The sequence below is a fragment of the Pelodiscus sinensis genome, unplaced genomic scaffold (assembly GCF_049634645.1).
Source record: "Pelodiscus sinensis isolate JC-2024 unplaced genomic scaffold, ASM4963464v1 ctg115, whole genome shotgun sequence".
Lineage (NCBI taxonomy): Eukaryota > Metazoa > Chordata > Testudines > Trionychidae > Pelodiscus > Pelodiscus sinensis.
The window spans coordinates 202,610-216,841 of record NW_027465943.1 but is presented as its reverse complement, the minus strand read 5'-3'; the positions used below and the strand labels follow the sequence as shown (position 1 = coordinate 216,841).

The 14,232-nt window shown below is 66.4% G+C and overlaps 1 protein-coding gene across 1 annotated transcript; it reads right to left on the bottom strand.

The window, feature by feature from the left end:
• Positions 1-271: 271 nt before the first annotated feature.
• LOC142825296 (HLA class II histocompatibility antigen, DR beta 4 chain-like) lies at positions 272-13,008 on the bottom strand. Its single transcript, XM_075917126.1, has 6 exons — positions 12,918-13,008; positions 6,035-6,154; positions 1,317-1,592; positions 806-916; positions 513-536; positions 272-420 (listed from the first exon to the last, which is right to left on the bottom strand). The coding sequence occupies exons 1-6, from the start codon at positions 13,006-13,008 to the stop codon at positions 407-409; spliced, it is 636 nt and encodes a 211-aa protein (XP_075773241.1). The 3' UTR covers positions 272-406.
• Positions 13,009-14,232: the final 1,224 nt, after the last annotated feature.

Sequence of the window (14,232 nt, the reverse complement as noted above, 5' to 3'; positions counted from 1 at the left end):
AGTTCTTCGAGTGGTTGCTCATGTCCATTTGCAGTAGGTGTGCGCGCCGCGTGCACCGCGCCTTCCGGAGCGTTTTCCCTAGCGGTACCCGTAGCGCCGGCAGGGCGCCCCCTGGAGCGGCGGGGCGTAAGTACCCCTGCCGGCACTGCCCCACCTCCGTTCCTTCTTACCGCTGTGAACAGTCGTTGGAGCGTCTCTCTAGTTAGTTAATGGTTCCCGCTCTATTTCATCTGTAAATAGCTGCTGTTAATTAGATAGTTAGGTTCTTTGCTTTTTCTTCCTCTCCCTGGCAGATGGCGACATGAAGGGACAGGCCCCAGTTCTGCGTTCTCCAGGCTGGGCGCGGTGCTGGGACAGACAGAAGGACGGTCGGACGCTCCTGCCGGGCGGGGTCGGAGGCCTGGGTCTAGCTCAGGAGCCCTGCGGGGAGAGGGGGAGAAATCAGCCCTGGCCGGGCCATGGGCCCAGGGACAGACGCAGCCGCCCCACGGATTGAAGGGGGGGGGAGTTACCTGCGGGCTGGGGAACAGGGCGCCCTGAAAAAGAGAGAGACACGGTCAGAGCCAGGGCAGGAAATTGTCCCCCCATGAGGCCTTGGCCGGGGGGGAAGAGTGGGACCCCCCCCAGCCTGGCCCGGGGACCCCCACGGCCCAGCCCTCCCCCAGGGGACTAGAAGCCGGGAGGCCCCTGCCGGACTCAGAGCAGCCCCGGGAGCTGCGGAGGGCTGCAGCCAGACCCCACTTCTCTTGACCCCCCCCCAACATTCCCCCCGAAACCCTGTGGTGCCCCCCCCGACAGCCCCCACCTTTCTTGTTCCTCAGGTAGACGACCAGTCCGGGCACCAGGAAGATCAGCCCCAGCACGAAGCCCCCGACGCCCGTCAGCATCTTGCTCCTGGCCGAGTCCGACTGTGCCTCTGGGGGACAGGGACAGGGACGGGCAGCCGGTCAGAGCCAGGGGCCCCGGGGCCCCTCTGGGCAGGGGCCAGCCCCGGCCGCTCAGAGCCAGGGGCCCCAGGGCCCCTCTGGGCAGGGACCAGCCCCGGCCGCTCAGAGCCAGGGGCCCCAGGGCCCCTCTGGGCAGGGACCAGCCCCGGCCAGTCAGAGCAGGGAAAACGCTGCAGGACGTGAGACTGTAGCCTTGAGTGGAACCCACTGGATGCCTGAGCTTACCCCAGTGCATGGCCAGGGGGCGGGGCTGTATGTGTGGGGCTGGCTGACCCGGGGCCAGGGGGCGGGGCTGTACGTGTGTGACTGGCTGACCCACGGCCAGGGGGCGGGGCTGTACGTGGGGGGCTGGCTGCCCCAGGCTCTCACCCCAGCGCACTTCCAGGGGGCTGGGCAGGCTGATGTGTTGCACCCGGCAGGTGTAGACGTCCCCGGGCCGGGGGCTCATCTCCAGCATGAGCAGGATCTGGAAGGTCCAGTCTCCGTTCTGCAGCAGCTCCGTGGACACCACCCCGGTCGTCTGCTCCTGCCCGTTCCTCAGCCACGTCACCTCCACCAGCCCGGGGTAGAAGCCCGTCACGGCGCACACCAGCAGGTGGGGGTGGGGCTGGGGGCCCGAGGGGTACACCGTCGCCTGGGGCTGCACTGGGGGGGGGGGGAGAGGGAGGCTCAGGAAAACCTGCCCCAGAGAGACCCCAGCCCCCACCCCAGGGCCAGGGTCTCTTGCCCACCCCTGTATTCTGGCCCAGCTCACCCAGAAAGGGCCCAGGAGTGTTGCCAGCCTCGGTGTGTGGGGGAGCGTGGAGGGAGCAGACTAACCAGCGTGGGGGATTCAGCGACCCCTAGCCCTTCCCCAGGGGAAGTGGGGCTGCCAGCCTGGCGTCTTACGCCTGCATCTCGGCGCAGCAATACGCCCTCCCTAGTCTACTGGCTGGCAGAGCCTCATGGTGCTGCGGACGGGGGGACCCCCATGCGCCGTCACAGCTTCTCACAAGCATAACGTGGCCCCACTCTGCAGACCGGGCCCCCGCAGCCATGTCTGGCCGGGAATTCGCCCTCCCCAAACGTTCACAGATCAGGGGTCGTGGGCGAACCTCAGCGGTTGGGCCTTGGAATTGGCCTGTTGCTTCTCCCTCCGCTCGGTGCGGGGCCGGGCGCTGGGGCTCTGCCCGGTAACAGCCTGGTCGGCGCAGGGGTTTCTGCCATTGGGCCTGCTGAATGGTGGGTGCTGCCCCCAACAGTCCCCCCCCCCCGGGGGTAGGACATGCACCCCCCCAGCGCAGCCGGCCCCACACCAGCCCGGTGCCGGGAGAGGAGATGGGCGCGGGACAGGGCGGCCCCATGGCCCAGCTGGCCCTGCCCATCCTGTCCCCAGTGAGACCCCCTACCCTGCACTGTGTCCCCAGCCACCCGCCCCCTCTGGGACAGCCCCAGTGAGGGCCCCCCCCGCACTGTGTCCCCAGCCACCCGCCCCCTCTGGGACAGCCCCAGTGAGGGCCCCCCCCGCACTGTGTCCCCAGCCACCCGCCCCCTCTGGGACAGCCCCAGTGAGGGCCCCCCCCCCCGCACTGTGTCCCCAGCCACCCACCCCCTCTGGGACAGCCCCAGTGAGACCCCCCCCGCACTGTGTCCCCGGAGAGACCCAGTGAGACCACACAGTCCTGGGGAGACCCTGGAGCTGGAGTGAGTGCCCCTCCCCCCATGTCCAACCCCCTCTCCCCATCTCCAGGGACTGGCTGACTTGGGGGGCAGGGATGGGGGCAGGGCTTGGTCCCCTCCCAGGACAGCCAGCTCCCATCCGACCTCAGGGCAGGGACACTCAGCGTGACGTGGCTGAGGAACGGGCAGGAGGTGGCCGAGGGCGTCTACGAGACCGACTTCTACCCCCGCCCGGACCACGCCTTCCGCAAGTTCTCCTACCTGCCCTTCCTGCCCCGCCAGGCGACTACTACGTCTGCCGGGTGCAGCACTGGGGGCTGACCCAGAACTTCACCAAGCACTGGGGTGAGGCCGGGCCGGGGACCCGCTGGGCAGGGCTGGGAGCTAGGCAGCTGGGGTCTGTCCATGGTGCTGGGAGGGGAGTGGGGGCCAGTGGTTAGAGCAGGGGGCTGGGAGCCAGGGCACCTGGGGTCTGTCTCAGCTCTGGGGGGGAAGACTAAGGCTGGGAAGAGTTCCCCCCTCACTCCATGTCCCTCCCCCCCGCAGAAGCCCAGGTGCCCACCCCGGTGCCCGAGACCACAGAGACCCTGGTGTGTGCCCTGGGCCTGGCCGTGGGCATCGTCGCGGGAACCATCCTCATCATCAAGGGCATGAAGATGAACGCGGCCCGGAACCCGCGGGGACCCCTGTGAGTAGCCGCTGCCTGGGGGGGGGCCAGCCGTACCCACAGCCCCTGGGCACCCGGCACCTCCCCCCAGTGTTCCCCCCCAGCCACCCACAGCCCCTGGGCACCCGGCACCCCCCCCCACTGTGCCCCCCCAGCACCCCACAGCCCTTGGGCACCCGGCACCTCCCCCCAGTGTTCCCCCCCAGCACCCACAGCCCCTGGGCACCCAGCACCCTCCACTGGGCCCCCCAACCACCCACAGCCCCTGGGCGCTCCCCCCAACCACCCACAGCCCCTACACTCATGTGCCTGCATCCTGACCCCTCCCCCCCCCCGATGCCAGATGCTGTAGCCCCCTTTTGGAACTCCCCGAGGAGCCGGCCCCTCGCGCTGCCCCTGCTGGGCTTGGGGGGCTGCCCAGGGAGAGGGCTGCTGCCCCCTGGGGCTGGCAATGGGGGTCACCCCTTGTCGGGGGCAGGGCCCATGGGGCTGATCCAACCCCCGTTACCCCACGGGGGCAGTTTTTCTCATCTCCACTGGGCGCTGGGTTGGGCCCTGAGCCCAGTCCCTATTGGCCAGAGGCTGCTGTCAGTCACCCAGGTGCAACCCGCCCCCCTCCCCAGCCATTACCCAACAGGCCTTGGGCCAGACTTGGCCATTCCAGGGCAGTGGGGTCCCGTGGGGCAGGATCGGGCCCATGGGTGGGGGAGGGGCGGGAACTCCAGGGCCAGGGCCCAGCTGACGTCCCCATTGTGCCCATGTGTGGCCCCCACGGGTCCAGCGCTGCTGAGCCCAGACGACTGGGGCTGTGTGTTTGGGGGGGCTGCCCCGTATAACCCCCGCCCCCTCCTCCCCGTGCCCTGGGTGTGTCCCCAGCCCGGCCCTCGCCCTGCAGCCTTGCTCCCTGCAATAAAGGGGCTTTGGGGACATTTCTAATGTTGGATCCTGATTCACCATCGGTCCCGTCTGCACCGTCCCCACGGCAACCGGAGTCACCCGGCCCAGCCCGTCCCTGGGCACTGGGTTATAGCAGGAGCTGGGTGGGAGGGGGGAGCCAGAACACCTGGGGCAGTGGGGTGCAGTGGTTATAGCAGGGGGCTCTGGGGCAGTGGGGTGCAGTGGTTATAGCGGGGGAGCTGGGGCAGTGGGGTGCAGTGGTTATAGCGGGGGCTCTGGGGCAGTGGGGTGCAGTGGTTATAGCGGGGGGCGCTGGGGCAGTGGGGTGCAGTGGTTATAGCAGGGGGCAGTGGGGTGCAGTGGTTATAGCAGGGGGCAGTGGGGTGCAGTGGTTATAGCAGAGGGCTCTGGGGCAGTGGGGTGTAGTGGTTATAGCAGGGGGGCTGGTGCAGTGGTTATAGCAGGGGGCTCTGGGGCAGTGGGGTGCAGTGGTTATAGCGGGGGAGCTGGGGCAGTGGGGTGCAGTGGTTATAGCGGGGGGCACTGGGGCAGTGGGGTGCAGTGGTTATAGCGGGGGAGCTGGGGCAGTGGTGTGCAGTGGTTATAGCGGGGGAGCTGGGGCAGTGGGGTGCAGTGGTTATAGCGGGGGAGCTGGGGCAGTGGTGTGCAGTGGTTATAGTGGGGGGCTGGGGGTTCTAGTCCCATTTCTCTCTCACTCACTGCAAGGCCTCAGACTAGCATGAGAAACGCCTTCCCGAGCCTCAGTTTCTCCCAGTGTGGAATGCGGTTGCTCCCCCTGGGGCAGTGACGGGGGCCCTGGGGCTGGTGGGGGAAGTGCTTGTCCCCTGGCCAGAGCCCTGGGGCAGTGATGGGGGCCTGGTGCTGGTTGGGGAAGCTCCGTGAGCTCGTCCCCTGGCCGGAGCCCTGGGGCAGGGCTGGGGCAGGACTCGTGGGCTGGCTCCCTGGGATGGGCCCCGTGGGGCGGGCGGCGGGGAAAGACCCTGGCCGGTCTGTGCAGCGGGTTCACCATCCCTGGGTTATGTGACCGACCCATTGCTGCCTCACTCCTGGGCCTGCGTCCCGGCTAACGCCAGGGTCACGCTGCCTTGCACTGACCCCCGTCCCTGCTAGCAATAAGCCCTTTCGCCGTGCGCTGGCCCAATGGACCATCTCCGGGGAATATCTGCTGCCCCGTTTCTGGTTCCGAGGGGGGTGCCGGGTGGGTTTCCACTTCCCGTGGTTGAGGCCGGATCTCTGGGTGGGGCCAGGCCAATGGCTAATCCCGTCTTACCCCGACCCGTGTAACGCCCAGCGTGGGAGTCTCGTTCGGCCCCCCCCCCCGGCTGCCACAGGGACTCCACCAGCCTTCGGGCGTTCGCACTGAGATCGTCTTAGGGCAGCTGCACCTCCGGGGCCTCCCCTGTCCTGCCCCTTACCGAGACGGGAGCTGCTACCAAGACGCCCTCTTCTACCTTCCAGCGGCGCCCAGTGTCCTGGTGCATTCAGCTGGGCGTGCGAGACGCTCCCATTGACACTGATTCTCCCCAGTAGCCAGTGTTCAGACGCTTCCTTTCCCTTGGGAATTTCACTTTGTGCGTCAGGATCTTTAATATCCATGATCTGTATTTGCACCCCCACATCCACCTCGTGCTCTGGGCGTATCCGCCTTTCGCTGCACCTCTCCCCTCTGGGTGTCGTCTTTTCCCAAGCCTGTTCCTTGGCCCTTGTGCTCCTGCTCCGCGGCTGTCTGGACACGGCTGCAGGGCTGAGGGATCCCTTCTGCCTAACGGGGTAGAACCCCTGGAACAGGCTCGCCCCGTGTTGATGGGGTGGCTGAAGGGGGGCTCTTGCCACATTCACTCACCTGCCTCCAGGCGATCCGTGTCCAGTCCGTGGCCGAGGTCCAGGCCTCTCCTTTTAACCCCCCCCCCCGCGAGTGTGCAAGTGGGTAGAGGGACCCAGGCCTGCCCATCCCCTGGGCTACCTGCCAAGTTTCAAAGTCCATAATTGTCACCACATCCCTGGGCCACGTCCCCGGGTCGCCGTTTCACCTGCCCTTCTCTCGGGCCTTGTTGCTGAATTCCCCTTGTCCGGGGCCCCGCAGAGCTGTCTCCTGCTACCCCTCAGCCCCAGGGTCTAGCTCCGCCCAGCGCCCACTGGAGCTGTCCAAGGTTCCCCACTCAGCCCACAGGTCTGCCTGGGTGGAGCTCCAGGAGGGAACTGACACACCTGACCTATCAGCTCCTTATATAGCAGCCTGTCGCATCCTGATTGGCTGCTGTGAAGGCTGCCCCTCTGCCCTGCTCGGAGGACCTCTCCACTGCTCCTGCTGCTGGCCAGGGTGCTGAAGGGCCTCCAGCGGGGAGGTCTGGCTTTGTCCGCCCCCTCACTCACCCCCTTTCCTAGACACCATCCACAGCAATGCCACACGGGCACCGGGACGGCCGTAAGAAGCTGTCCAGCCCGGGGCCAGGAGCTCTGGTGCTGGGGCCGGACACGGAGGGTGTTCGTACATTGGTAACAACTGGGCAGAGCCTGGAACCTGCCTCAGACAAGCGCTGTGCATCACCCGCACCCCAGCCCCACCTGGAAAGGGGGCAGGGCAGGCCGGGGTGACAAAAGGAGGGCACAGAATCACAGAGCTGGAAGGGACCTCGAGAGTCATCGATTCCAGTTCCCCACCCACCTCCCACTGGCCATGCACGGGCTTTGCCTGCCTCACGAGCGGCCAGAGTCTAAAGAGCACACGCACGGCCCTCAGTTCCTTCTCCACCATGGACAAGTCTCACATCCGAAGTGGAGGGAGGCGGGGGGGGGGGGGCCGCACCCACAGGGACACCCATCTGGAAGAACAGCAGCTGCTGCACAGGTGAGCGACCTCGTCTCCTTCGAGGGATGACCTGGGGTGCTCCACTCAGGTGGCCGTAAGCAGCGTCCCTCCGGAGGGCAGGGGCCGGGTCAGGCTGGAAGGCTGCGGACGAAACAGCTCTGCCCAGTCTCCTGTCACTCACCGCAGTGTCCGGTCAGCGGGCAGAGGGCCGTGCCAACTGAGAAGTGGCGCCCACGGGGCTGCCTTGCTCGTGTCGACATCGGAAGGGTGCAGGCCTGGACACGGACGGTGTAGAAAGCGCCCTGATGGAGGCAGGAGACTGGGCTTGTTAGAGCTGGTCGCCCAAGTGTATCTATCAGCTCCCTGTTTAGACCAGCCAGTGGGACGCGGACCTCGGGGTGCCCGAGAGAAGTCTGGGGGGGCGTCAGCACCACTGGCGTCTGGAGAAAATGGAATGTTTGTTTGACCTTTCAAAGCGCTTTAGTGTTTTTGTCCTTTTTACACCCCAAAATGCCATTGCCTGCCTGGCTAAGATTGGGGTGTTTAAACAAATGTGTTGGAATGGTAGAAAAAGATTGTGTGTGTCTGAAAACTGCAGTGACTGGGGGTGGTATACGTATATATATTTTATAAAGAGGGTGAGAAACCCTGGTTCAGATCATCTCGGCGTGGATGGCGCGTGGCTTCGGGAAGAATGCCGGGAAGGGATTGGGTTCGCTGAGATGGAAAGGAGAACGCGCGTTGGGTAGAAGTTTAGGGGGGTGTGAAGCACGGCTTGATCTCGAGAGGTGCAGGTCTGTGGAGCGCTGAGCTCTCCCCTCCCCCGCCTTCTGGCACAGGCCATTGCGCCCAAGAAGGCTGTTTTCACGGATTGGTGCGAGAGCGGGCACGTGGCTGAAGGGACCATGCACGAGCGCATTGAGGACAAGATGTCGATCCCAGGGATGTGGTGGGGTCTGATATCGGGTGCAAGGCCTGGACGCCCTTCAGAAATCCTTCGGCAACTGCACATGGAAATACGGAGTGTGGCCTTACCTCCCTCGGTGAGGCACGGCCGCGAGTGGCCCTGGCCGGCGTGGGTCGAGCGGCCGGTGGATCTAAGTTCCAGTCAATAACTGAGGATGGAGTGAGGAGGTGCCGAGGCTGGGGAGGCACCAAGCAGCAAACCTCCTCTATCTCTGGAGGTGGGCAGTGCAGTGCGTGGGGTCAGTGTCCGGCTGTGCAGGAGGGTCGTGTGCACCGGTTCTGAGCTCACTAGCTCCTCACGAGGGAACCAGCGAGTAGCCAGGTGGAAGAGGCCTTGCTCCTCTGACTGGCCCGTGAGAGGGGTCCCTGAAGAGGGACGGGGGTGGGGGTTGGGGGGATGTGAATGGGACGGTGCATCCCGATTGGATGATCTCCAGGGCCCAGCGGTCTGGAGGTCCCAGTTACGCAGCCTGGTCGTAGGCAGACGGGGAAGGGCGGCTGGTCACTGGAAGCGCTGGAGAGAGTCGATTGAAGCATCGAGAGCACTGGAGACCAATTGGCTTCCCGGGGGCTGGCTCACCCCGGCGGTGGGGGGGTTACGAGTCCCATGTTCCGGTGCTGCGCTTGGTGTGAGTGAGGGGCAGCGCTGGCGTCGGCGCGGCGGAGACCTGCGCCGTGTTTCCTTTGGCGAGGTGTCCGTTCGCCCGAGGACCTCCGGGCTGCCCGAGAGTCCTTCATGGAGCGGAGGTGTCCACAGAGCTGGTGCCCTCAAACGGCCGATCCTCCGTCGCCGGGCGGCTTTCCCCGGGCGGAGGAAGGCGAGAGCCAGGAAGCGCGACGCATGACGACCGCTGTGACTACGGACGTGCTGCCACAGCCATGTCAAGTGCGGCTTGGGGCACCATGCGGGGTGTTCACTGGCCTTGGAGACCAAGGCCTGTGGGTGTGTCCTGTCTCCAGGCACGTCAGCCACGCGCCTGGAGCTGGGAGTCCTTTCCGTGGCCGTGTTCCGCCAGCAGCGCCACGGAACGGGCCGCCCGGAATCGCCGGGTCACTTCCCGCCCCCGGCCTCCGCCTGCCCGTTCCCTGCGACGGATGAAGGGGTCCGGCACGGAGGGGCTCCTTGTTCTTCTGGCGGCTGCTCCGCGCGGGGGAGCAGGGTGCGTGGGAGGAACTCAGTGTCCCGAGAGGGAGCAAGGCACTTCCCACCCGTGCGCTCGCTCGTGGGCCGACGGAGGCAGGGTGTGTGCGTGGGCTGCAGGGCGGCTGTGTGGACGGGGAGGGCTGTGGCGGAGCTGGCCGTGGCTTGCAATGGATCTATGGGCTCCTGTCGGTGAGCCGGGACTTCCTCCCAGGCAACACTGGGCCGCCCTCCGCCCTCCGAGAGAGGACCCGGCCGTGGGAGAGCCAGTAGCATGGGGGGTTTCTTGCTTCTCAGAGATCCAGCCTGGCCCGGGTTCCATGTGGACATTGGAGTGAGGGGCCGGCAGCCTCAGACCCTTTGGGGCAGGGACACACGAGTGTCTGGTCCCCCAGTGCCCGGTTTAGTCCCTTCTCGCCATGTGTCCCCAGCCCAGCCTGCCCATCTCCAAACCACCGAGCACCCCTCCCCCTGGCAGCCCCCCTTTGTCACACCCCTTCCCCTGGCCAGGTGGGAATTCTCCGCCGGCCATGGCCTCCCTGCTTCTGCTCGGGGTGAACTTCCCCCACCCCTTGGGCAGCGCTTACAGACACCGGCCAGCAGGGGTCACCCTCAGCCCAACCAGAATACACCCAGGGCCACAAGAGCGGACAGCCCAGCCCAAGGTGGACAGCCCCCCCCCCCCCCCCAACAACGTCACCTCTCCCCCCGCCCTGAGAGCGAGCTGAGCAGGGCCGCTGCGTCCGTGGCCTGGGGAGGTTCAGGCCCCCCCACGGGACAGCGCATCGGCGATGATGTTGGCCTCCCCTTGACGTGGATCACTTCCATGTCGTAGTCCTGCAGGAGCAGGCTCCACCGCAGCAGCTTGGCGTTCGTCCCTTTCATCTGGTGCAGCCAGGTCAGGGGGCAGTGGTCGGTGTCACCGTGAAACGCCGGCCAGACAGGTACGGCTGCAGCTTTTGCAGGGCCCACACCATGGCCAGGCGTCCCTCTCTACGGTCGCGTAGCTCCGCTCCCGGGGCAGCAGCTTCCTGCTCAGGTACACGATGGGGTGACGTTCCCCTTTCTCGTCCACCTGCATCAGCACCGCCCCCAGCCCAGTGTCCGAGGCGTCCGTAAACACGATAAAGGGCTTGTCGAAGTCTGGGTTTACCAGCACTGGGGCTTTGGCCAGGGCTCCCTTCAGTGCACAGAGAGCCCTCTGGCACTGCTCCGTCCAGACCACCCTGTCGGGCCTCCCCTTCCTGCACAGCTCTGTGATCGGGGCAGCGATGGAGCTGAAGTTGGGCACAAACCTCCGGTAGTACCCCGCCATCCCAATGAAAGCCTGGACCTGCTTCTTGGTCTGGGGCACAGGCCAGTCCCGGATGGCCTCCACTTTGGCCGGCTCTGGCTTCAAGCAGCCGCTCCCCAACTTACGGCCCAGGTAGGACACTTCGGCCATTCCAACCTTGCACTTCCCAGCCTTTACAGTCAGCCCAGCCTCCCTCAGCCGATCCAGTACCTGGCTGACCTGGGCCACGTGGTCCTCCCAGGACTGGCTGAAGACGCAGATGTCATCGATGTACGCTAGGGCACAGTTCTCCATTCCCCTCAGCAGCTGGTCCACCAGGCGCTGGAAGGTGGCCGGCGCCCCTTTGAGGCCAAAGGGCAGGACCAGGAACTCAGAGCCCCAGTGGCGTGATGAAAGCCGATTTCAGTCTGGCCTCCTGGTCTAGCGGCACCTGCCAGTAGCCCTTGGTGAGGTCCAGGGTGGTGAGATAGCGAGCTCCCCCCAGCTTGTCCAGGAGCTTGTCGGGCCTTGGCATCGGGCAGGCGTCAGACACCGTGATGGCGTTGAGCTTCCGGTAGTCCACGCAGAACCGGATCGACCCGTCCTTCTTGGGGACCAGCACCACCCATGAGCTCAGTGAGTCTGTCCTGGAAAACCAGGACGTATTGACCACCGGCTCCTCCTCGGGGGAGGCCTCCCCCTCCCACTCATCCCGCAGCAGGTCCAGGGTCCCCTCACTCGCCTCCCATATAACAGCTCGAATGGGGAGAACCCTGTGGACTCCTGGGGCACCTCCCGGTGCAGACAGCAGGGGGACAGGTACTGGCCCCAGTCCTGTGGGTGCTGGTGCATAAAGGTCTCCAGCATCTGCTTCAGGGTCCCCTGGAACCTCCCACCAGCCCGCTGGGCCGGGCGCCCTACGCTGGGGTCCAGGTGAGCCGGGCCCCGTGCGTCTCCCACAAGCACCGGAGCGGGGCCGACATGAAGCGGGGTCCCTGGTCCGTGAGGACTCCTGGGGGAACCCCCCTGCTGAACAGGGCCAGCAGCGTCTGCCACCGTGTCTGCCTGGATAGAGGGCAGGGCCACGTCCTGGGGTAGCGGGTGGTGAAATCCACCCCCACCAGGATGCAATTGCTCCCTGTCCGGGTGTGATGGTGCATAGGGCCCCCCGATCCCGCACCCCATCGGCAGCGAGATGAGACTCCCCCGGCCGGTAGAACAGGGGGGTCTATTGCTCCTCCAGACAGCCCAGCACGGACGGGACGTGGACATAGGAGCCGGGGCTGGAAGGGCTGCACAGGCTCTGAACCCCCCGCACTCCCCTCAGGCTGTTCTGTCCAGGCGTGTCCAGCCCAGACGGCCCTTCTCCCAAACCACCAACCCCCCCACAGCCACCCCCTCCCTTGTTCAGGGGAGAAGCCCCGGCCCCCCACTGTGTACCTGCTGGAGCTCAGGGCAATGCCCCGCTGGGCCGTGCTTGCAGACACCGGCCAGTAGGGGTCACCCACCGCCCAAGCCTAGGGAGCAGAGTGCACGCCCCCCCCCCCAACAGATCACCCTGCTGAAGGGTCCCACTAGATCCATCGCCCCCTTCCTGAGCCGCTCCTCTCTATGGGGCAGGGCCCCCAGGCAGCTTCCCCCACCTTGGGCCTTCCCCCCCCCCCCCCCTCCGCCCCAGGCAGGAGTCGCAGGACCGGCAGTACCGCTGCACAGCCACAGATACCCCCGGCTAGTGGATGTGTTGGAGCAGCCGCAGCCGGGTCAGCCGGCCTCCCGAGGGTCAGATCTTCGGGGGGAGTTGGCTTGAGCGGCTTCCTACCCCTTTGAGCTGAGCCCCCCCCCCCCCACTTTGGTTTGCCTGCCGGCCCCTGACTGTGGGGCAGCTGCTCCTCTTCCAGCCCCACCCAGTTACCCCGGGAGGTCTCCAGTTGTGGGGCCTGTCCTGGTGCCTGGTGCACTGAGCCCGTTTGTGGCCCCTTTGCCCGCAGCGATGGCAGGTCAGGTCCTGCGGGTCCCTTTGGGCTGGCTCTGCCCAGACCCTGGCCGGTTCTCTGGGGCGCAGGTGGCTGGTCCTTGTCTCTGGGGCTCGCCCCGTCGGTGCCTCTCTCCATTGCTCAGCCGAGATCCGGTCTCTGCGCGGTTCCCTCTCTCTCCGGGACTCCCGTTCACACCCGGACCGGCTCTCCGTGAACTCGTCCGCCAGCCTCCCGGCCTCCTGGGGGTTCTCTGGTCTCCGGTCCTTGAGCCACAGCCTCAGTTTGGGTGGGCACGCTTCATAGAGCTGCTCCATCATGAACAGCTTGAGCAGCACCTCTGCGGTCTGGGCTCCGACTCCAGACACCCACTTGCGGCAGGATTGCGCCAGGCGGGAGGCCAGGTCCACATAGGTCTCCCCTGGCCCCTTCTGCGCCCCCCGGAACTTCTTCCTGTACATCTCGGGGGTCAGCCCGAACCTGTGCAGCAGGGCCTGTTTGAACCGTTCGTAGTCGCCCGGCTTCAGGTCCTCCAGCTGGCTGAGCCCCCTGCGGCCTCCTGACCCAGCAAGGGGGTGAGGTGCCGGAGCCGGTCCGCCGGGGGGATCCGGTGCAGCTCACAGGCCCGCTCGAAGGCGCTGAGGAACCCGTCCATGTCCCCCACGTCCTTACACGGGGCCAACATGAGCTGCTCCAAGCGTCTGGCTGCCCCGGGCCCCCTGGGGTCCTCACTGCAGCCGGGACCCCTCGGCTTCTCCGTTCCACCATGGCCAGCTCATGCTGCCGCTGCCTCGCTCGGTCCTGGCGCTCCTCCCAAGGGTCTTGCTGCTCTTTCTCTTGTGACTCCAGTTCCTTTAGCCGCAGCTCGATCTCCAGCTGCCGTAGCTCTGCCAGGCTGGACCCCGCCCTGGATGAACCACTGCTGGCAGAGCATGGCCTGGTGGGCACCACGTCCAGCCCTCCGTCCGGTCTGAGAGCCTGAGATGCCCCCAGGGGGGTCTGGCTGCTCCCTGCTGGGACAGGATCCAGGTCCCTGGACGGGTCATTCTCTTCCAGCCGGGCAATCAGCTGGGCCTTGCTCGCTTTCCCCACGGGCAGGCCCCTCTGCACAGCCCCACCAGCTCTGCCTTCAGGACTCGGGCGTAGGCCATCGGCCCGCCAATCCCCGGGGTGCAGACTCACTGACCAACACCCCACGACTCCCAGGAATCCCTTCGCTCTGGCTCCAGCCCGCCTGGCTCTAAGCCCCTTGCTTCTACTGCGCCTTGGCACTCGCTGCTGGAGGCTCCATCCACGGGGTGCAGGGCATCCCACCCCAATGCCACTGTGACGGTGCGTCAGGTACCCCCTGATCCTGCACCCCTGGAGCAGCCAGATGTGACTCCACCAGCGAGTAGAACAGGGGGGTTTATTGCAGGGGGGTTTCTTGCTTCTCCGAGATACAGCCCGGCCCGGGTTAAATGGGGACATCGGAGTGAGGGGCCGGCAGCCTCAGCCCCCTTGGGGCGGGTCCACAGGCGCCTGGTCCCCCAGTGCCCGGTTTAGTCCCTTCTCTCCATGTCTGCGCAGCCAGCCCATCTCCAAACCACCGAGCACCCCTCCCCCCAGGCAGCCCCCCCCCCCCCCCGCCTCCGTCACACCCCTTCCCCTGGCCAGGTGAGAAGACGCTGGGCCATTTCCTACCTGCTTGTGCTCAGGGCATCTCCCCCCCCCCCCCCCCCCCCCGGCCCTGCTGGGCAGTGCTACAGACACCGGCCAGTAGGGGTCACCCCCCAACCCACAGCCACCAGTGACGGCCCGGCCAGCGTGAGCCCAGGGCCACACGAGTGGACAGCCCCCCCCAGAGAGTACAGCCCCCCCCACTGCGTCACAGGGGGAA

Bases quoted from the DNA above. Each gene is read 5' to 3' on its own strand.
- LOC142825296 (XM_075917126.1), bottom strand. From the start codon at position 13,008: ATGGACGGGTTCCTCAGCGCCTTCGAGCGGGCCTGTGAGCTGCACCGG. The intron at 1,593-6,034 runs GTGAGTGAATGT...CCCCCCCCCCAG, and splicing joins CACGGATCGCCTGGAGGCAG to TGCAGCCCCAGGCGACGGTG. The intron at 917-1,316 runs GTGAGAGCCTGG...CCTGTCCCCCAG, and splicing joins CCCCCTGGAAGTGCGCTGGG to AGGCACAGTCGGACTCGGCC.